At 35.2% G+C, this 22787-nt stretch overlaps 1 protein-coding gene across 1 annotated transcript; it reads left to right on the top strand.

The window, feature by feature from the left end:
- Positions 1-1733: 1733 nt before the first annotated feature.
- On the top strand, positions 1734-20755 carry LOC140155779 (krev interaction trapped protein 1-like). Its single transcript, XM_072178740.1, has 16 exons — positions 1734-1861; positions 6833-7085; positions 7867-8003; positions 8379-8513; positions 9038-9100; positions 9517-9610; positions 10198-10305; positions 10960-11058; positions 11771-11834; positions 12363-12514; positions 13293-13409; positions 14663-14712; positions 16513-16648; positions 18472-18651; positions 19433-19558; positions 20526-20755. The coding sequence occupies exons 2-16, from the start codon at positions 6852-6854 to the stop codon at positions 20631-20633; spliced, it is 1803 nt and encodes a 600-aa protein (XP_072034841.1). The 5' UTR covers positions 1734-1861; positions 6833-6851; the 3' UTR covers positions 20634-20755.
- The last annotated feature ends 2032 nt before the right edge of the window (positions 20756-22787 follow it).

The raw sequence follows: 22787 nt of genomic DNA, 5'->3' as shown, positions 1-22787 counted from the left end.
CAAAATTTCTGCACGCTTCGCACGCATTTAGGCACAAAATCACTTGAAAGATTAATTTAGGACTGATATTCAACTTCAACAAGTTGTTTCAAGATTGGGGGCGCCATTTAATATGTATCGCTACACCATTGACTATGACTCCAATGAGTAATTACGCCAACCGGTAATTTTTAGCTAATGAGTTAATAACACGAAGGCCCGGGCACGAAGGACATGAAGGGGCCAGGGGGATCAAAAATATTTTAGACCATTAAAAAAGGGAATAAAAAAATCCCCCCTTTTTTATGGGGGGATCAAAATTTTTAATGATTTCGTCTCAAGAAACCAGATCTGGTCTCATACACTTGAAAATATGTGTTGAACAGATATGATAGTCGTTAGCTTGCGTCTTGAGAAAAGGCCGTGCGTCTTGAACTCAAAATCTGACCAAAATTCTAATTTTATATTGCGTTGGTCCTGTATGGACTACAGCGCGCATATGCTATAGCTGCACTCACTACTCCCGTGGAAGCAGTATAAAAGTCGATGACCATTGACCTCAATGTTGTATACAAGCTTACTCACACACTAGAGAAATCAATTACCCGGCTATTGTCAGTAGCCTAAGTCAGGTCCTCGAATCATTATGCGTCTCAATTTGGTCGGAACAAAATGGCCAAGCGTGGCTGTGGATTCAACCTACCATGGCGATTTCTGCCATGAAGATATCAGGGCGATGACACTGTGTGGAGTGTTTAGTTCTAGCGCTACCCCTGCCAGGGGGGCGGGGGGGTCAGTGCCGGTCCTGACTCCCACACCTGCACACCATTGGCGATAATAAAAACGCGTCACATAAAAAGGGTAGTTTTTCGTGGGTAGGCACAATACGCGCGTATCTTGTTTAGGGTGTCAAAAACATAGGCCTACGCGGAAATGAAATTTAGGGTATGAAATTTGATGCAAGGAATAAAATCCCTGTCTAACAGGCGTGTGTTACCTGTTTAGGGTATCGTTTTAGCCATGGGTTAAATCCTTGTTAAGGGTGCTTTTCAAACGTTGATTATCGCGGATGGTGTAGGCCTATTACAGGCCACAAAGGGATTGACCCCCACCCCCCTGGTGTTCCGGGGGACATTCCAAGCAGACCCCCCTCCCGCGTTGCCCAGTGCGACGAGGGTGTTGATGGGCTTACAAATCCAAACAGCATGAACGATGCCTGCACCCTTATTTATTATGTTTCCCCTGCTTGCCCCCCGCCCCCTGAAAATGTCTACGCCAATGCCGTGCGTCTCAGATTCGCGAGCTTCCTCCCCCGGGAGGCCCTCCCTCACAATTCTGAATCTGATCTGATATGTTAGTGCAATTCTGAGCAATAGCCTCTCCACCACCCCCCCCACCAAGTTCCCTATAATTCACCCCTCCGGGATATCCCGCGATGAGTCACCAGTTAAATGTCCCCCTTTTTAATAGTGGACCATTCCAACTATTTAATTGATTAATATGACCTATATTGACCTTATCATCAGTGCTTAATAATAAATAAAAAAATTCCTAATATAAATTTATACTCATTCAATTATTGTACTTTTGACAAATTTACAAAAGAATTTTTTAATCTATCTAAATATAACATTATTAAAAACTATGTTTGATCTTCAATTTGATTGAAATATTATTTTAATGATCATTTATCAATCTCGATATAGAAACACTAAAGGCAAAACATCGATTTGTTGTCATTATTTATGCGATATTGCGATTTTGGAAGGCGACTTTCTACACAGAATGTGTGCAAACTTGGGTGGAGTCGTCTATTTTACATAGAAATCCACAACGAATCCACGATTGAAGCGAATCAACTTGTACCTAAGATCAAAAACAGGTAAAATGTTGTATTTGTTTGTGACTGGTTGCGAAATTAATGGAGAAAATAAGCTAAATTTGTCACCAGTTCGGTAAGCTTAAAACATGTAAATTAAGAAAGTCATGTAAGTTTTAGCCTGAATAGCAGTGTGTGTTATCTTCGTTTATGAAGTCTGCAATATAAAGCATGAAAGGGAGAAAGAAAGATATTTTGCATTTGCTGGTGTTGGTGTTCATTTTGCATTAAAGACACTGATTATGATTAAATTAAACCCAACAACAATATTATTTAATACCACACACTTTTGTCCTTCATTAAATTGTACCTTAGGGGCGTATTACACTAAATCACTGCGCGAAAGGTGCAATGGTGATGAGTTCCGGTTAAACGTATATGGCTACTGGAGACAACGTGGTGTCCTTAGGGACCACGTTCTTCGTGAGATTGACATGTTCTGATTTAAATGAAAGATGCTAGCCTATTAATGACTAAAATAGATATGAAATTATACAAATCGATTTCACAAGAAAAGTAGGCCCTGTCCGAACTACTGCTAACGGAACAAGTTTTAATGCTAGTTTTGGTGTTGAAATAGCGGCATCGCTTTTCAACATTTTTTAATAAAAAACTGATTCTATAAAGTTCCCCAAAATTGAAGCTTAAATAAAATTTCAGTCCTTAATTAATACGGGGATGACGAAAAAAAAAAAAAAAAATTGTCACGCCTGGTAGAAAACGCCGCTTGAAAAAGTTGATTTTTACGTGCTTTTCAATGGAGAAGTTATTTGGTGGTTTACGCCCTTGAAAGCATGTTAAAAAATGGTGGAATAAGCTATAAAATTCGAATTTAAATTTATTAAAGAAAGTTTTCCCCTCAAACTGATTTATTTTGAAATGAGAATATTCTATTTTATAATCCCGAAGCTTTCAAACAAGATTTTAGAGTATACATTTCTGGAAAATTCGTTGGAAACAGGGTTTGGTACCAAAACTGGCAATGGCGGCCATGTTTGTTCAGATATGGTCATTTTCACGGTAAAGGGTGTAACTTTGGATTTTTAATTTTTTGATCCGTAGTTTTCTAATAAAGCCACAGAATTCCATGATTTTTGGCCACATAAGTCATCTAGTTAGCAGCTACCTTGGGTAGCATAATCATCTTCGGGAGTTACTGCGTTCAGTTTTAGCAGGCTTAAATGTACCTAATATTGCCATTTTGAAAAACTGTAAAAAACAGTAACATTTTGTAAAACCCTGTGTTTTCTTCAGTTAGTTCATGGATAATTTTTCTTATCCTGAAAGTACGGTCATATGTTCAGTAAACACTGCCACATTAGATTTAATTGTGAACAGCCCTGTATTTTTGAGAACCGGACTTGATATTTGTCGCTTCGAGGCTTCATTTTCCGTTAACAATTGTTAACAAACTTTGTGGGTATAGCTTTGGTTCATAATTCTTGGTTATTTCTTCACTTCTTCTTGATTCATAACAGTTGATATCTTAACTTGAAATGGGTAACAAAAATTAGTTGATTTGCAAGCTTTTAAAATTTTTATAAAATCTTGATTTCAAAGAGCCGATTTTCCGTTAACTTTTTTGAAGCCTCCGAAACAAACTGTTCAGCAAGCTTGGGCAAATATAAATAAAAGAGCTCATCCAATCTATTTATCAAAATGTAGCAAAGTAGATCCTCAAGTCACTTGTTTTTAAATCATGGAGATATATATCACCGTTTGAAAATGGGACCCAATACAAACTTTCCGTTAACAATTGAAGCCTCCGAAACAAATGAAGCCTCCGAAACAACAGTAAACTTAATTATCATCTATGCATATCTAAATTGGTATGTTCCATATTGATATCTGCATTGTAATTGTTGCATGATATGTGCAGAATGTCATAAAAAAAAAAAAAAATTGATATTATGGTTAATGCTTGAAAAATATACTGATATCCAAGAAAGCCCGCTTCGGAGGCTTCACATGCAAATAACACCATACTTAACAAATGGGTGAAAAAATTATCATGTTATAAATCTGCAATATCTGCCGCATAGAATCATTGATTCAATACACACAAGAAAATAACAGCTTAGATGATCCCAACAGTGTTGTTTTAAAAAAACTACTTCTGCCATGTTTAACCATTGTAAACATGAAGCCTCCGAAACAAAAAAAATGACTTGCTGTGATAATTAAATTTTTGTCACAACTGAAATTCAATACTTAGAAGCAAAGCATGAAAATTGGTAATTGTGATATTTTTTACCTATTTTTCATGTCAACTTGTAGTAGTTAGCCAAATATTTTACTTTTATGATCACCTGTGTTGTTAACTGAAGCCTCCGAAACACAAATCGCTTGAATTGCCAATCCTAAAAAATAACTCCAATTTCTGTGAAACTTGGCTGGGAGGTTCCTTTCATCAAGTAGTATTTGTACATGAAGTTAGACATTTAAATTATTTTAGGAACCCAATTAAAACTTAAAAAATATGTTTAAGGTTGGGAAATTTCCATTGCAAATGACCCTTGATGTTAAAAATTTTCAAAATTGCAATTACAAACATAGCAAAACATGGTATAAAATTTAACTTATATCTGTTGACTTACTTTGGAATGGGATTTCACATGTATTCCAGCTTTCATGTCATAATTTTCTGAGCTTATGTAAAATACATTTTTCTTAGATTTTAACCAAAATGTTATGGAAATGTCAAATTTTTTATCAGAAATCAAAAGGTTTAAGCCTTGAAACACTATTTTACTGGAATTTAAGTTGCTTCTATGCATGATTACAGTAAACAGAAACATATTTAAGTGGTTTGAAATTTTGACCCTAAAAATCAAAAGTTACACCCTTTACCGTGAAAATGACCATATACCACTTTGAGCTTAAAATCGAATAACCATTCAACTTTTAAAATTTTTGTTTAAGAAAATGGTACAATAATTGAAAAACTTATAACATGAAATGCGTTTATAAGATACTCTCGGAAACATTTATCCCATCAAAGGTATCCAAGTACCTCCAACTGCCTTATCAATAGCGTTTTAAGGTGACGTTTCTATTTTCCTCTCAATTTTAACGAAATTTGGTCGGTATATGGCGTTACTAGTTACAATGCGGCCGTTTTCAATTCTCTAGAGGGAAATTGATTAACAAAGTTTGTGACGAGTTTCTTTGATTGAAGATATTGTAATATTATCAGACATTGGGAGAAAATATGCGCGCAAGGGGGGGGGGGGGAGAGTGGGCATAATACCCCTACCCCTAACGTTTCGACCTAGGCATATACTCGTGCAATGAGATGATGCTTGTCATGGGGGGGGTTCAGAAACCTTTGTGCATTTTGCTTATGTAATGTGCAACTTAAGTTATTTGACTCACTGTTGTTAAAATTTTAACTATTATGATGTCATAATTGTATTTAAAGATCGATCAAACCTGCTATAAACTCTGTTTATATCCTTAATGGTCAAAAGTACCCAAAATGGCGGGTTTTTTTAATGTATCAAAAATTGTTTAGAGAACCCTTATAGCAGATTGGTGTAATGTATGAATTAAAGAAATGACACTTTTTCTTAGAATAGTTTATTGTTTCCAAAAATAGAGAAAAGTTAAAAAATTCAAACCTCTTGTGCGGTTCAAGGGCGTATTACACTAAATCACTGCGCGAAAGGTGCCATGGTGATGAGAGCCGGTTAAGCGTATATGGCTACTGGAGACAACGTGGTGTCCTTAGGGACCATGTTCTTCGTGAGATTGACATGTTCTGATTTAAATGAAAGATGCTAGCCTATTAATGACTAAAATAGATATGAAATTATACAAATCGATTTCACAAGAAAAGTAGGCCCTGTCCGAACTACTGCTAACGGAACAAGTTTTAATGCTAGTTTTGGTGTTGAAATAGCGCGTCGCTTTTCAACATTTTTAATAAAAACTGATTCTATAAAGTTCCCCAAAATTGAAGCTTAAATAAAATTTCAGTCCTTAATTAATACAGGGATGACGTAAAAAAGTGACAAATATTGTCACGCCTGGTAAGAAAACGCCGTTTGAAAAAGTTGATTTTTACGTGCTTTTCAATGGAGAAGTTATTTGGTGGTTTACGCCCTTAGTAGTTATTCTTAAATTTCACCCTTGGAAAAAAATATTTACCGTTTTGTTTTTATGCTGCATGATGAAAAAATGATGATTTTCAAGTGCAAAACTTGGGATTAATGATTTTGATTTGGTGGCGAAAATCATTTTGTTTTTCTGCTATATCGTAATTTTTTTACTCCATCTTGGAAAATTGAGGGGTCAAAGGGGTAAAGGTTGCAATGCATATGTAAATTAATTAATTTTTAGCCTCATAACTCGGATGCAAATGGATAAATATCATGGAAAAAGTTGTCATGAAGATTCGGGTATTCGCCATTTTGCTGATGACCCGCACATGAATATTAAAATGTAGTGCCGCACATGCACAGTGGCGATGAAAACAATAAAACAAAATGGAAGTTCACACACCGATTCTGCCGTGGCAATTAACGCGACATTTTAAGCCCAATTTTATTCACTTAAAATCAGTATTAAAACCAACATGCAAAATGATAAAATAAATTTATTTTGTACTGAATTCTGAAATTTTGTAGACTTGTGTTGCCTGAGTCATGATCGCTGGATTCAACGAGGTCGGTGTATCCATCGATCATGTCGATTGTTGAATTCACCGCTTCTCCCGTACTGAATTACATTTTTACAATATGTTATATTAGCCTTAGGGAGTCCGGTGGATTTTTGAATAAAACCCCAACAAATTTGGTATCACTGTAAAGAGCATCAAAAAAGAAATGCAATGGTGCAAAAATGAGCTTAATAGGCCAAGAAATGGGGGGAGTTATGACTTTTTTGAATTTTTCAAAATCCGTTTTTTGTCTGTCATGTAAATAATTTTACAAAAATAACCCTGAATTTTAAGCTTCATTTTGATTTGTTCAGAGACTGATCACGAGTGGTGATGAGCGCCAGAATGCATCACTCCTCCAGACATCATCATCACCATCATGGACGCTACCAAAATGGAATTACCAATCCTGCCTATGTTACAGAAGTCAACCAATCAGATTACAGAATATCTCCTGCTGAAGCACTTACCAAAATGAAAATGCTTGAACATTGCGACCGTGCCATATTCAATCCCGTCTTCCAAGGACAGTCTGACGTTGTGTACAATTTACCTGTGAATGATCCTGTAAGTTGATACTGCAAATATAGAACAAAATATAAATATTACAGGTCGATAGTCTGAAGGGTCTTAGTCTGAAAACCCAATAACTCAGTTATATACCCTAGTCCTTAATACCGTAATGCTAACCCAAAACTGCACCCAATCCCTAACCTTAATCATAACCCTAGAAGCCTAACCTGAACACTAATCAACCCTAAACAGGACCCTGATTCTAATCTTAACTCAAGCCTAACCCTATCTCTAACACTAACCCTAATGATAATCATACCCTTATTCCTAACCTAAAATGCTCTGAACCCTTAACCCTTTTCAGACTAATGAGGTTACATGTAGGCTTCAGACTAATGGGCTGTTCTCAATATAAAGTGTGGGCTACGAAAATATGCATTTTTATGGAAGATCAAATTTATTACGGTGTTTTTATCAATCATATTTGATTACCAGACCTTGCTGTAATTTTAAAGCCATGCTGTAATTATATCTGATTTTCTAAATGGGAATCGAAAATTTAAAAAAAGTACACTGCATATTTTTAATTACGGTATTTATTGTTGTTATTTTTTTTTTTGTACACCTTGGTGATACAAAATTAGATATTTCAAAATAATTAGATTCATTTGGCAAAAATGTAGATTATTATTTCCCTCACATATTCCAGTTGAAAGCCTCAAAAACTCAACCTCATAATCTGAAAGGACAGCCAAAGTTGTCAAATGCTGCCAATTAAATAATAATGATAATCTATTAGAAAATATATTTCTTTTACTTGTCATTTTTGTTGCAGACTGTAAATGATTTCATCAGCGTAGACAATGCTGTAATAAATCCATACTTTGGTAAAGGAAAACCTGATTATGATAAGATCAGACCACCAATTAGATTGAACCAGAAACAAACCACCATCCATACACCACCAGATAAGTAAGTTATAGGGAGGGGAGGATCCAGGCTATTGCTCAGAATTGTACTTTGAACATGATATAATTGCACAAATACTATCTCACAATACACTAGTTTAAAAAAATAAAACTATTCACTAATTATTCAAAGCTGTCTATTTAATACAACTTCTAATTATTTTTAGGTACAAATGTATATTCAAATTTTAACAAGAAAAATTGCTTTATTGTGAACCATTTATTCATAAATAAAATGTGACAATTGACTCATTTTTGCCTTATTTATGGATTTGAACAAGTCTCAAAAGTGGCTAATGAAGGCATTCAGAGAAGCAGTCAAATACAATATAATAGAATGTGTGTCATTGGTAGCTAACACATAATTTTTTGTTTTCAGCTGGGTAGATCAATACCCTCTACACAGTGCAGCCTATGAAGGTAATGCTGATAAAGTACGCCAACTATTAAGTATGGGTTATCCAGCTGACCAACCTGATATGCATTCATGGGTTCCACTACATTATGCTTCCTGGTAGGTACCATCAAATCAACTTTACTCCTGTATTGTGTACATATATGCCTCAAATTATCACTTGGTGATTGAGAGTTGTAAACCTGGTAAATGCATCATGCAAGTTGTAACATGGCTCTTACTAAATGAGGTGTCAAGTTATGAATTTGTCTTTGAATTTGAGTCTCCCAAGGTAGTAATAGCCTAATAGGTTGTACGTAATATTTCCCTAGTGTGTAAAAATATTGGATTCATAACATAATAATGATAAAATTGGATGCTTTACGCCCAATATTTATTGGTCTCGCTATAAGTTTTAAAATATTGGACTCGACTACGTCTCGTCCAATATTTTAAAACCACCAATAAATGTGGGCTCAATCGATCCAATTTTATATCATTAATTGTTCTCTGGCTTTTTAAAATCTCAATGCTTGTAATGTACACAGATATATTGATTGTAGTGATAAAGCTAGTCAACAGTAAGCACTCAGAAAATAAAAAATATATATTTTACTTAAGTTTTGCTCTTCTGTTTATTTCAGGAATGGCCATGTAGAAGCAGTAAAAGCATTGCTTCAAGTCGGTAGATGTTCACCAAATGCAGAGTAAGTACTATTACAGGATATAGTTATAGATATAATGTTAGCCATATGTACACATAATTGATTCTCAGATCAGTAGAGCTTTGTGAAACACTTGGAGGATTATATCTTTCGTAGTATTACAAACATTTTTAGTCTGTACCAATTTTAAGATTATTACCTAGTGATTCACAGTCACATGAATCTAATGTTTTTCTTTGTATAGCAATGTAATCTGATATCAATAGAAGATCTTTACGTATTTACATGAATTTATAATTGACAATAAGATACATATTGACAAGTTGGGAAAAGTCAAGAGTTCTTTACAATTCACAATCAGCTAGCTGTTATAAAATATTTGCAATTAGTTTGTATCTTATTAAAGCCTTTTTATCACACTAATTGTTAACATATTGTGGTCATCATTTTATTTCCAGGAATGAAAATGCTTCCACGCCACTTCATTTTTCTGCCTTTAGAGGACACTCATCAGTAGTTGGTATTTTATTAGCACATCGAGATATTGATAAGGTAGGAGAAATCAGTGTGTTGTTTGCTCTCCTGTTTTATTTATATGAGAAAGGTAGTCAACATGATGCACTTTTTTGCCCTTTCTTCAGTGTGAACTACAGTGAAACAATTTGTGCAGGGAGAATGTCATATGCCTCTCCAATGTGTTTGGTACCTTTGGTGCTTCGATTGAGAAAATCGGGGTGTGTGTTGTTTGTACATTATTTTTATTATATGTCCAAGAACTTGAAAGCATACCAGTTTTCTAAGGATCTATATCTAACATTTAAGAATCTTTCAGAAGTATACATCTCTTAATATTGTACACACTCATACACTCCTAATCTGTTCTTCACAGGGTAGTGTGTTTAACACATACAGTCATTATGAGACACTTTTGATAACACTTTGCTATTCTGAGGACACATTTCTAATGTGGTGTCCACAAAAGCTGGTGATAAATATATTGTGTATGAGCATTTTGATTTGTGAATGAGGGTATAAGCTTCTTGAAACAAAAATCAAACATCTACCCATTACATGGACAGATTTTGATGAAACTTTATTGTTATTTAGAATTTCTTTTTGTTTTATTTTGTTGTTATCAGACTGTGGTAGATAGAGAGGGGCGGTCACCATTACAATTATGTGAAGAATCACAACAAAATGACTGGCAGACTACCAAGACATTGCTACAAGAAGCCAAAAACCAAGACGTAATATATAGTTTCATTATATGCATGATTATGTTCTAATTATCTGCAGTGGCGTAGATTTCTTTTTGACATTGGGGGAATGGAGTTGGAAAAAAAGTATAGTCAATCCAGCACCTTTTGGCAACAGAATAAGTTTATGGTACAAATGCGTGCAAAGCGCGCGAAATTTTTTGTTATTTTGAAGCTGAACTGTTGAAATATGGTGTAACAGTAGAATAAATGTGTGAGAAGCGCTCGAAAATATTGCACTTTTTGGGGCTAAAATGGGCAAATATGAGGTTAACTTGTTCAGAAACCCATATCAGGCGTCAACATTGGGGGGGATGATTGTATGGACCATCCCCCCTGGCAAAATATTGGGGGTGGATTTATCCCACCGGGATCTACGCCTATGATTATCTGAATTGTCAGTTTTGTTACCTGTAATATACACACCAAAACATGTTTGTTATTATTGAGATTTTGAAACTAAGTAAGATGTCTATATCTTTTCTTTATAGCGGCAACTTTTTCCCTGTTTGATGTCGTTGATGTTTTTGTTATCATATAGTCCTGTTTGGATCAATATTTTTGCATTTACCAGATATGTCGTACATTCAGGTCAAAAATGTTGTTAAAATTAGATCAACAATTTAAATCTCTACTTTATTTCAGCCTCATAAAGTTGAAGTTCATCTAATGGACCTAGATGACTCGCATGTAGTACTCACGCTAGACTCTGGAAGCAATACTACAGTAGCTGATCTTCTACAAGTAAGTAACATGCACAGTTAACTGAAATTAAAATGTAGACAAAATAAGGAGCAAACAAGAAGATGGACTTATGACAAGTTTAAACTTTGCATGAAAGTATAGTTAAGTATTGAGCAAGTTAGTGATAATAACTCAATTAAAAAATTTTTGGACTTTGGTCCGAGTAGATCAGATAGTGTCTGTCACATATAGACTTTGTATGTTGCCAAATCTGAAAGAAAGGGAAAAGAGGAAGGAGCAAGATTTCTTGTAAAACAATGATTTGTTCATGTGATTCTGGTCAGTTCCCAAATGTGTATGCTTGTTTAGTCCATTTTTACCTGAAGTACAAAACTGTTATTTAAATACATTGCATTTGAGAATATACTGACTCTTAATGGACATTGCAACATTATTGCTATTTGTTAAAAACTTCCTGTCATAAGTCAAATACAGTATTCTGTGCAGTTATGCAATATTCATCAACTAGGAATGTTAAATTAATAAAAAACCTTCCAAAAGCAGCAGATGTGTTTTCACATGAATGCAAAGGTCAGAATCAGATATTCATTATCAAACAATAGAAATGATAAGCAGAATTAATTTTATGAAGACTAATCCATACTATGCATAAGTATTAGCTATATTATCAGTAGATAATATGATAAAATATGATAAATAGACAATAGTGTGATGGTCACTAATATAATCTTATTTCATATTGTTTCCATAGCAACTGAAATTGCCTCCAGGTTGCCAACATATCTTTGCCATTTGGATAGCTTCACAAAGTTTACGTAAGTGTTTTGATATCACATTGTATCATGGTTTTAGTTTAGGTGTAATACATCTGAAATTCAGGTGTAATACATCTGAAATAGATAATCTGGAAATAGACTAAATCTGGAACAAGAATATTTGCCACTTTCATTCAGTGTCAGGCACCAATTTGTGAGGAATCTATTTAGTGATGACTTACACAATTGTGAGAAGACCTTTCAAAGCTATTGTTTTTCTTGTTACCATTTCTAAAACACTTATATTTTTTACCTCACCATATGCTGATGATGGGCCCGAGCATCTAGCATCTGATTTGAGTTAAAAGCAAAACATTTTTAGGCCTAAAATTCCACAGGCATGGTTAATGAAAAAACTACAGGCTTTTTATCGGTATCCAACTTTCCATGTTTATTTTGTGAAAATGGGGATAACGTGGGAATAGGATGCTAATCAGACCAGAAAGTAATGTCATTCTGCACTTTTTATGTATATCCAACTGCAGCTAATCAATTCTAGCAACATATTTTTTTCCTCATATATTCCAGATTTACAAATGAGACCAGAGCACAAGCCAGTATTACATCTCAAGCAGTGGCCTACTATCATAAGGCAACTAACAAATTACAATCCAGAAACAGAAAGACCATTTCTATATATGAGAAGAGATGCCAGATTAAGTGTAGACCAAGAGAAACTGGTAAGATCCATGGCAAAATATAAACATACCATACTCTGAATTATGATGCTCCCTGCACATTTGTTTTTTCATTGCTGTATAGTTATACTGACTTGAGAAGCAGGTAGTGCTAATGCAAGCTGATGCCTTATTGGAGAGTGAAGTTTCCGCCTCTAAAATTTGAATTGATTAGATCACAGTTGTAGTGTGTAAGGGGTTATGTATGTGGTTATGCATTTGTAATCACTTTCAAATGGGGACATTAATGTGATTAGTCAGAAAGCCATTCAATGAAATTAATTTAAATGAATTCGTTTGATACTTGAATAGGCATGGATGTTAAATCTGACCAGATGTAGGCCATATCAATGTATAGTTTGGAAAATATGTGGTGACTTAGCACAGTCTTACTGCTGAACCTAAGACTACTGTTGCACAATACTATTATTATATGGGCATAAGGTGATTTTTAAAAAAATCTGTTCTATTGGCAGATAGACTTGCCAAGTAGTGTTGGTTGGTCGGGATTGTTTTCCTAAGAAGATAAATTACCCTAAAAAATCACAGAAAATCTTGTTGCAAACATATTTTGAAAATGTTCTGAATTTTTTTCAAAACAATTCAGTCAAAATCAATTCGGTCAGGCCCGTAGAACAAGTGGTGTTGTTTTTTTCCATCGCCTAATGGTATTGAGCACAATGTGAACTAATAGGGTATGATTTATTGTATGATTCTGACAGGTGAATGCGATCACAATGTGATCACTAATAGGGTATGAATTATTGTATGATTCCTACAGGTGAATGATCCACAAGCAATCAAACTCTTGTTTGATGAGTGTTTACTTAACATACTCAAAGGCATGTACCCATGCAGTGATACAGACGCTATTACATTAGCTGGTATTTATATGCAGGTAATTTTGTACATTTTTTGTCTTCTTGTCTGTCAGTGTGCTTTTCCTGTCTGTCTGTGTGTCTGTCTGTCTGTCTGCCTGTCTTCCTTATACTGGCATGGTGTAAGTCTTTTTTTCTCTTGTTTCTCTTTTACCCTTTCTCCTCACATCTTCCCATGTTCATCACTTTTAAGGGCCTTTCTCATTCTTCTCTTGCCCAACCCTGTTCCCCTCTTTTTGTGTAACATTTCTATTTTCCATTTTTTCCTCCTTTCTTTTTCATAATAATTTTTGCTGAACCATGAAATGGTATCAGCCTATATGAGTGAATGTTACTTACTAGCTTACTTACTAGCTTACTTACTAACTGACTAACCATTTGGTCTGAAATGGACATATCTCTAAATGCCACGAAGGTATGACCCCATGAGTGGTGTCATATGAAAGAGGAAAATATAAAGAATATAATAAAAATATTTCCAAGCGTCGGAGGTCATCCAGGGGTCACAGGGGGTCAAAAAAGGTCATTTTAACCGAAAATGCTCCGATTGAGCTTAAATTTAAATGCAATGATCCTTATGACATTCTGAACATGTTTAAAACCTTTAAAATTAATTTAAGGTCATTAAGGGGTCACAAAGGGGTCAAAGGTCAAGGTTCTCAAAATGCTCCAATTGAGCTGAAATTTAAATGCAATGATCCTTTAATATGACATTGTAAACATTTTAAAAATATTTTAAAATTCATTTAAGGTCATGAAGGGGGTCATAAAGGGGTCAAAGGTCAAGTTTTCCAAAATGCTCCGATTGAGCTGAAATTTTAAAGCAATGATCCTTATGACATTCTAAACATGTTTAAAATATTTTAAAATACATTTAAGGTCACTAAGGGGCAATAAAGGGGTCAAATGTCAAGTTTTCAAAATGCTTCAATTGAGCTGAAATTTAAATGCAATACTGCCGAAGCCACATGGTTCAGCTATGGTGCGGTTATCGCTCTAGTTCTCTCTGATTCTCAAATAAGGTTTCTCATTTAGAAAGACTTGTATACATGTATGTGTTCTAAATCAATTTAGTTCTAATGTAGGAAATGATAGAGACAACATCTTATCCACTTTTAGTGAGTCATACATTGAAACAAGTGGTAGGCTTTCACCAATCTTTACTAAACAAATCAAACTTTGTACCTTGCCGATAACATATAGATACTGTCAGTACTGATAGTTTCATAGATGTGACATTTAAAATATTATAATAATTTTACTTCCCTTTCAGATTGTATATGGTGACCATGATCCAAAGAGACACAAGTCTAATTTCTTGAAGTAAGTCATACCAAAACCCTGTTTTTTGTTTTGTTTTTGCTAATTAATAGTTTATAGGCCTACATGATTTGAATTTTATTTCAGACATTTTGTAATATTCAAACAAAGTAGAATAATTATGTTTGGTTGGTTTTTTTAATCCCTTAATCCCAGTATCCTGTATATGATTATTGACCTTTCCGTATGATATAAGTGAAACTGAAACATTGCATTATTTATCAAATGGCATTGTCAAAGGTCATCTATTGAAGATGGAGGTTATCTGAGGTACAAATTTCATATTGGCTGAAACGTAAATAGCTTAATTATTAAATAAAAGTGCATTCATGTCATGCCAAAGGTGCAACATGGAATCCAGCATACTCTGAAAACTAGAAACCAGATGGAAGATATTACATCTAAGTCTATTCAAGTGGGGATGCAGGATCGTATGTTCAACACACTAGTTCCCCAAAGGTCACAACATACAATTCACAGTATAAAATTGTGAATTCACTGTATAATGAAGCCTTGCCAGGCATGAGTGTGAGTGAGTGAATAACTAAGCATATTTAACACTTCAGAGCAACAGCCAATATGCAGAGGGCAAAAACATTGAAGTTAATAATCTATTAACCCTAACACTGGACCCTGCTTTTTGGGATCGGAAGTCAAAGAAGATCCGAAAAAGTCAAGGAGAAGAAGAATTTTGACTTGGAACCCCGGGATTGAACCTTTGACCCCCGCATGCCAAGCACACGATCACGGACCGGTAGCTACGGGTTATTGCTGCCCGGCCAGCAATTCCTTGAGCATATAACACTTAGGGTGATTGCATCATCGCAGACCCTGGGAGGGTGATTGCATCATCGCAGACCCTGGGATTCATGCATGCGCAGAATTTTTCATCATAAGATTTTGTAAGATTTTTGGGGGTTAGGGTTAACATAGGCTCTAAATCTGGAAAAATACATCTTAGTTAACCCTAACACTGGACCCTGCTTTTTGGGATCGGAAGTCAAAGAAGATCCGAAAAAGTCAAGGAGAAGAAGAATGTTTGACTTGGCACCCCCGAGAATCGAACCTTTGACCCCCGCATGCCAAGCACACGATCACGGACCGGTAGCTACACGGGTTATTGCTGCCCGACCAGCAATTCTGTGCGCATATAACACTTAGGGTGATTGCATCATCGCAGACCCTGGGAGGGTGATTGCATCATCGCAGACCCTGGGATTCATGCATGCGCAGAATTTTTCATCATAAGATTTTGTAAGATTTTTGGGGGTTAGGGTTAACATAGGCTCTAAATCTGGAAAAATACATCTTAGTTAACCTAACACTGGACCCTGCTTTTTGGGATCGGAAGTCAAAGAAGATCCGAAAAAGTCAAGGAGAAGAATAATTTTTGACTTGGCACCCCCGGGATTCGAACCTTTGACCCCCGCATGCCAAGCACATGATCACGGACCGGTAGCTACACAGGTTATTGTTGCCCGGCCAGCAATTCCGTGCGCATATAACACTTAGGGTGATTGCGTCATCGCAGACCCTGGGATTCATGCATGCGCAGAATTTTTCATCGTAAGATTTTTGGGGGTTAGGGTTAAACTCAATATAAGGTATCCTCAATCTAATGGCAAATTGAAAGTCAAATGGTGAGGTCACAGGTCATTTGAGGTTAACACATGTAAAAAAGGCTGTCTTGACATCACAATTCTGAAACCATGTTTTGTGTGATTTCAAGATTTTGATTTTGAATGCTGGCAGAACAAAAAGTATGATTGTCTTTCATCAAAAAGTATCATTGTCTTTCTACAGTAATATCAACTTGCGGCATTTCATACCAGCTGTGAAGCTAGAATCCAAAGGAATCGGGAGTAAAAGTATGGCATGGCCACAGAAAATTGTAGCTGAGCATCGGAATGTGACTCAAAGAGGCATCAAAGATGTAACAGTAAGTATCTATACTGTGAGGCTATGAGTTAGTATGACAGGTTAATGTCAAATTGTCATTTACAAATTAATTTCATTTAAGGAGGCTGTGTACTCTCAGACATGCATGTAGTAAAAGTGCAATAACTTTGTAATTATTCGCGCAAGACATATAAAAGTACACATTTTTATAAAGGCAAGACATCAATAAATCTTAATATAAATACAGATTTGGGGTAAAAACAACAATTATGAAGAAAATCACAAAAAAGCGAGTTTTTGGCAATATTTGTTAGGTACATCATAACACAAAAACACTCTTTCCAAAATATTTTATTTTGTTTTTAGCTCAATCTTGAGGCTCCATTCCAAAAACGTTTTTTTAATTTTTTTGATATTGGCCTTAGTTTTTTAGATATTGACCATATAAGGCATCAAATTGAACTTTTTAAAATTCACAAACGCCTATTTGCACAAAATGATGCCTAAAATCGGAAATAGACCAAAATATACAAAAATGAGAAAACCGTTTCTTGAGTCGATCATGCTTTTTACGATGACCATAATTGCTTACCTATAGAGGCTGTATTTATTGAGTTATGGTGGTACCGAAATCGTCATTGTACCGAGAAAATGAACATTGAAATAATGGCCGTTGAAGTTTAAAGTGGTCACATTTTGCCCTTTCAACGAATCTCACAGGAGAATGCGGCAGTTTTCGTTTGTCTACCTTACATTACGTGAACATCGGGTAAATCCATAGCCCATTGAGAAGTTTGAGCGAAATCCATTCATAACTTGATATTCAAATCGAGGGAAAGGACTTGAAAAACCCACATTTTATCAGCTAAAACGGAGCCATTTGACCACTTGAAATTAGTGTTTCCAAAGGATGCGCCACGCATGCAGATAAGCGTCGCGTAGCGTATCTGTGCGGTAACAAATTGCGCGATACGCAGCGCGATGCGTTGTTGCGCTTGTGTACCCGCTGATACAACAAAGATTTTCTCTCTTTTAAAATTGCAAACACGAATGAAATAGTGAAATAAAATCCATAAAATAGCGCAGTTGGAGTTTATAAATCTGGATTTTCTTTGCTTGTATTTATAAAAAACATAACAAAGTAACAAATATCAAAAAAACTCAATTTTGCAAAAGAAACAACGTCTTGAGTACACAGCGGCCTTAAATAGTACATAAAATTATATTCAGATAATTTAACCATGTGCCTGGTAAAGGATATTGTGTGCAAATGCTTAGTGTTAGGTACATGTCCTAAGCATTACATGTGCAAACCTTGACACTCTTATTGTAAGATGTCAATTATCTTTTGATTTCAGGTTTTACGAAAAGAATGCCAAATAAATCATTTTAGTTCCCATGGTTGACAGTCCAATGTGTCATTTCTACGGACATAACATGCCAGATTCACTTTAGATTTAGATATTGGAAACAGATGTGTTGTGATTTTATGAATTTTAATTCAAAAGTATTCATGTACTAAGAAGGGACACAAATTTGATTTTCTCTGAAAACCTCATGTTCATATCTTCTGGTGTTTATGGTGCAAAATGATTGTTATGGTCTTCTGCAATTTTATGATGACCCTGAAAAGGTTACCTTGTGACTCAGACCAAACTGTTCACAACTGTTTGTTTACATAATCAACATTAAAGAAATCTTTTTGATAGCCTGGAATAATGTTGCATGTGCAAACAAGTGTTGTTGTTGACAATTAAACCTCATGAAGTTCTGAGTTACACATTTATACATGTTGCTTTCCTGACTTTCTATTTTCCCAGCAATGTTTGCACCTAAAATCATTTTATTGCATTTTAATTTTAGAAACTACAACTAATGTACCTAGAACATTGTAGAGAATTTATGGTGTATGGGTCAGCTTTCTTCTTTGGTTCAGCACAGCTCAAAGCTATTTCAACAACTAGAACTGGTTCCCAACAGAGACCAGCAGTGTTTATAGGTGTCAACTGTAGAGGCATACATCTTATAGATGCAGTTACTAAGGTAGGTTGTCAGGGTCTAAAATAGGAAATTATGACAAGTTTGGAGTTGTATCATCAAAGGATCTTTGTTGTACTTTAAAACTGACTTAAAAGACTTTTATAATGAATATTAAATTTTTAGAGATTTGTGTATCCTGAGGGCTATCTCATTGGAATTATTATTAACATGTTAGAGCAGCATTGCACACGGAATAAGGTCCTTGCCTTTCATGTGAGAGGTCTCCGGTTCAAAATCTCTTCTGGACAAAAAATAAACCAAATCCGCTCTCCCTATGGCCCATCTGGAAAAATGTGGTGCAGATGACCCATGCTTAAGACCTCATTACAGTCGGTTCTGATCAGGGTAACACTAGATATTCTGCTGCAGTTGTCTGTCCTGTAAAAATGCCCCAACCTGATATGTTTATGGCGATCCCCCTTCACCAGGTCACTTTATGGCTATCTCCCTTCAATTGTGTCTGTGTTCTCTCACTGATTTCCGATGTTAATGCCTGGTGTGAAAAAGCATGGGAATCTGAAAGCAATTGACTCTTTACAATTGGAAATGTTATTAGTGAGGGTTTATTAAAGAAATGAAGAGATTTGAAAATAGCATATAAGGTGTCAAATGAGAACTGAACATGATGGTTATACTTCATTCTAGCAGACAATAAATATAATAATAATATAAAGGATGGCACTCTGCATTTGGGAAATAAGGAACGGTTGTACATATGTTTACAAAAAAAGTAAATAATAACTGCCAAATTTAACATGTATTAAATATGAAATTTCTATCACAGGTATTGAAATTGAGTATAGGCTATGGACAGAATTTGACCTGGAATGTATCAATAGATATGCAGACATTGACATTACACATACAAGATGGCAACACATTACGGAGTATCACCGTCAAAACTAAACAGGTCAGTCAAATTATATTTACCGTATTCATTCCAAAAGCACCCAGGGCGCTTTACAAAGTCATTTTGGGTGGGCGCTTATTTGTAATGGTACCCTTTAGCAAATTGAAAATACCCTGTGTGGGCGCTTATTGGGGTATGGGCTCTTATTGGAACGAATATGGTAATTGAAGTCATTTAATTGTGGGTTATGAAGTCAAATATCAAGTATGCAGTATCCTAGTATACAGAAGCAGGAGCCTGCAACTTACAACAAAGTTAATCAGGAATATCTATTCTTTATTGGTCAAAGATCAAATCGGTGATATAACACTCTGTCATTACAGTTAGGTGCTTGATCCAAGTGCTTTCTCATGGTTTCATGATGTCCAGGTTTCCTGCCCCTTATTGCCTTCTGGTTTTGAATGACCACAATCACTCAAGAAATAATGCTTGTTATGTTATGTTAGGAATGTTTGTTTTTTATCATTAACAGTGGTAGACAAAATGTAAATCTCACCTCTGATCAATGTTGAATGAAACTGATGAGTGGCTAATAGTACCCAACATTGATTACTGTGGATTGGGGAGGGTTACGGTTTTTGGATTGACACAAAGAAAGTGGCATTTTGAAATGTTAACAATAATTGAAATATGGCTAAAACACAATAAAATGTTGCCATAGATGTCCCAACTGATTTTGTTTGAAATGTGCCTTACACATTCAGTATAGCATAAAGGTCTTTCTGGCATGTCAGCCTCAGCCAATCTAATTTCTCTTTATTGATTGAGTAACTGGATACTGTGTAATAAACTTGATACATCAAGACAGTGGGAGTTAGTTATGCTTAAAGTTCATTTTGAGTAGATGTTTGTAAATGTACTTTGTTATTTTTTTGTGTGTTTCATGCATTTCTTAGCTGTTTTGTCAAGAAAAAGATTTCATTGTTTTGATAACCATTTTCATTTTCCTGTTATTTTGCTTTTGTAGTCTGCAATCATCAGTAACTTAGCCAATAAGTTATCAGGTAGAGTTCCATCAGTAGAAGACCAACCATCAACGTCCACAGGAAGAACAACCAACTCATTACCAAGATAACCATGGTAATCAATGTATACATGAAATCAAAAACAGGTCACAGTACTTCTGAATGTCTCAGAGACCAACAAATTCATAGCTGTCATTGACCCACACCAAGTTGAACCACCATATCACTTTCATTCAAAAGCTGATTTGACACTCAGTCCATGAGTAACAAGCAATTGAGTTTTGACAGATGAAGTAGATTGGTTCTGGCTGCTTTGAAAACTAATTGGTCAAAAAAATAACACTAACTCAGTTGAAGATGTGAAGATGCATGGACAGGGGTGTAGCCAGGATTTTTTGCAGGGATGCAAAATTTCCATATAAAATAGACATTTTTCCTATATAAATTCTTACATGCAAAAGTGGACTTTCAAAGTGATAAAAATGATTCCCTTCTAAATTTATCTTTATTATTTGGACCTTGTGTACATTTTTATATTTCCCCTCCTGAAAACTGGACATTTTTGTCAATTTGAGGGGTGTGTTGCACCCCCTGGCTACACCCCTGTGGATGCACTGCACAGATGATGTCATAGCTGTATCAGCAAGCACTCATCCACACAGTATATCCACATCAGCAGCTTTAAACCAAGTGCTGTAAATAAATATACACATGTCAAAGTTGTATGTTCACATCATACATGATAAACCAAAGAGATTGAATGCTGTCAACAGTAAACAAAACAAAATTGGAGTGTATGAACAAATCAGGTAAATTGTGTTTCATATTTTGTTTTGATATTGTATAATAAAATCATCAAGTGCATTCTTTGTTGTCTGATGATCAAATTAGGGATGATTTCAAAATCCAACAGTCTGTTGACCACTAACACCCTGGTAGAACCAGCCATTGGACCTGGTTTCTATTGTTGGGAACAATAGAATGCGGTCTGCCAGGGGATGGTGGACGACCAGCATATATGGGTTTTGAAGCTATCCCTAATATTATTGTAGTTGTAGGTAAAAACATGGACAATTTGTATTCAAGGAGAATCAGGCAATTAAAAAAACATGAAAGGAATGAGCACAGAAACCAAAAGGTTTTCATATCATGTGCAAGGAATGACTTTCAAGGTGAGAAACCTTTTATCAGAAAAAAACTTTTTATCTGAAAAAGGCGGTAACAACTCATTCACCCACACTATGGCCATAATGCTATCAGCATGATGATGCCTGTTACCAACTTTTGATAAGCAATTGCCTCAGTCGACGGTTAATTCTGGAAAGTTAGTGAGCAAGGTCATCTTACGGATTCCTGATTTATTTTAAAAATTGCAGATTGCTTTGACAGCAGCTACTTGCATCCCTGTTAGTAAATAACTTCAGTCTTCATTTCTGACTCTCTCTACATGTACCTTAATTCAAATTGTTTTTACCTTAGCATACATAGGTGCTAATATACCATCTAAGACTCTTAAATGGTATATTAGCACAGGTCTGTGCTTAGTAAGCGGTAAAGCTGACTGCAGTCTAATAAGATTACTACTTTTACTCTCTCATGTAGACACTGGAAACTTAGGCATGATGATGGTTAACATGTATAAAGGTATATTCTCGTTGCAACTAGATGGCAAAAAATAGAATTATAAAAAGTGTGTATCTTTGGGCAATTACATATTATATGGCTCATTATGTTATAAAATGCATTTAAGATTCTACATTGAAACCGTGCCAAAATAACGCTCAAATTGTGGTCCATTCCTATAAAAGTATGTGCTGTAGCATATTGGCCAGTGTTTATTTCATTCCTTAAATGATGTCCATCTGGTTGCTCAGGAAGTTTGAAGATTCATAGTGCCTAAAGCTCTGTATATAATGCATTTTGTTTTTGACAATATTTTTACAGGATATAATGTGAAATATATTGTGTATAGAAAAGCTTTGCTTTGCTAAGTGTAAATTTCTATTAAGTTTTGTATATTTGTGATGCTGTAAATATATATGATAGATATTTATAATGCTGTGAAATGTTGACTTTAAAAGTATCATGTTTGATATCAATTTAATTGTGTTGATTATATATACTGTATTCATTCCATTAACCACCCATGGTGCTTAATAAAGGCATTTTGGGTCGGCACTATCCTGGGGCACTATTTTTTACATTGTTAATATAATTGCATAATTATGTAAAAAATGGCCCAATATATACATCCATCATCATCA

The sequence above is a fragment of the Amphiura filiformis genome, chromosome 6 (genome assembly GCF_039555335.1).
Source record: "Amphiura filiformis chromosome 6, Afil_fr2py, whole genome shotgun sequence".
NCBI lineage: Eukaryota > Metazoa > Echinodermata > Ophiuroidea > Amphilepidida > Amphiuridae > Amphiura > Amphiura filiformis.
The sequence above is the reverse complement of the archived record's forward strand: the minus strand, read 5'-3'. Positions and strand labels throughout refer to the sequence as shown.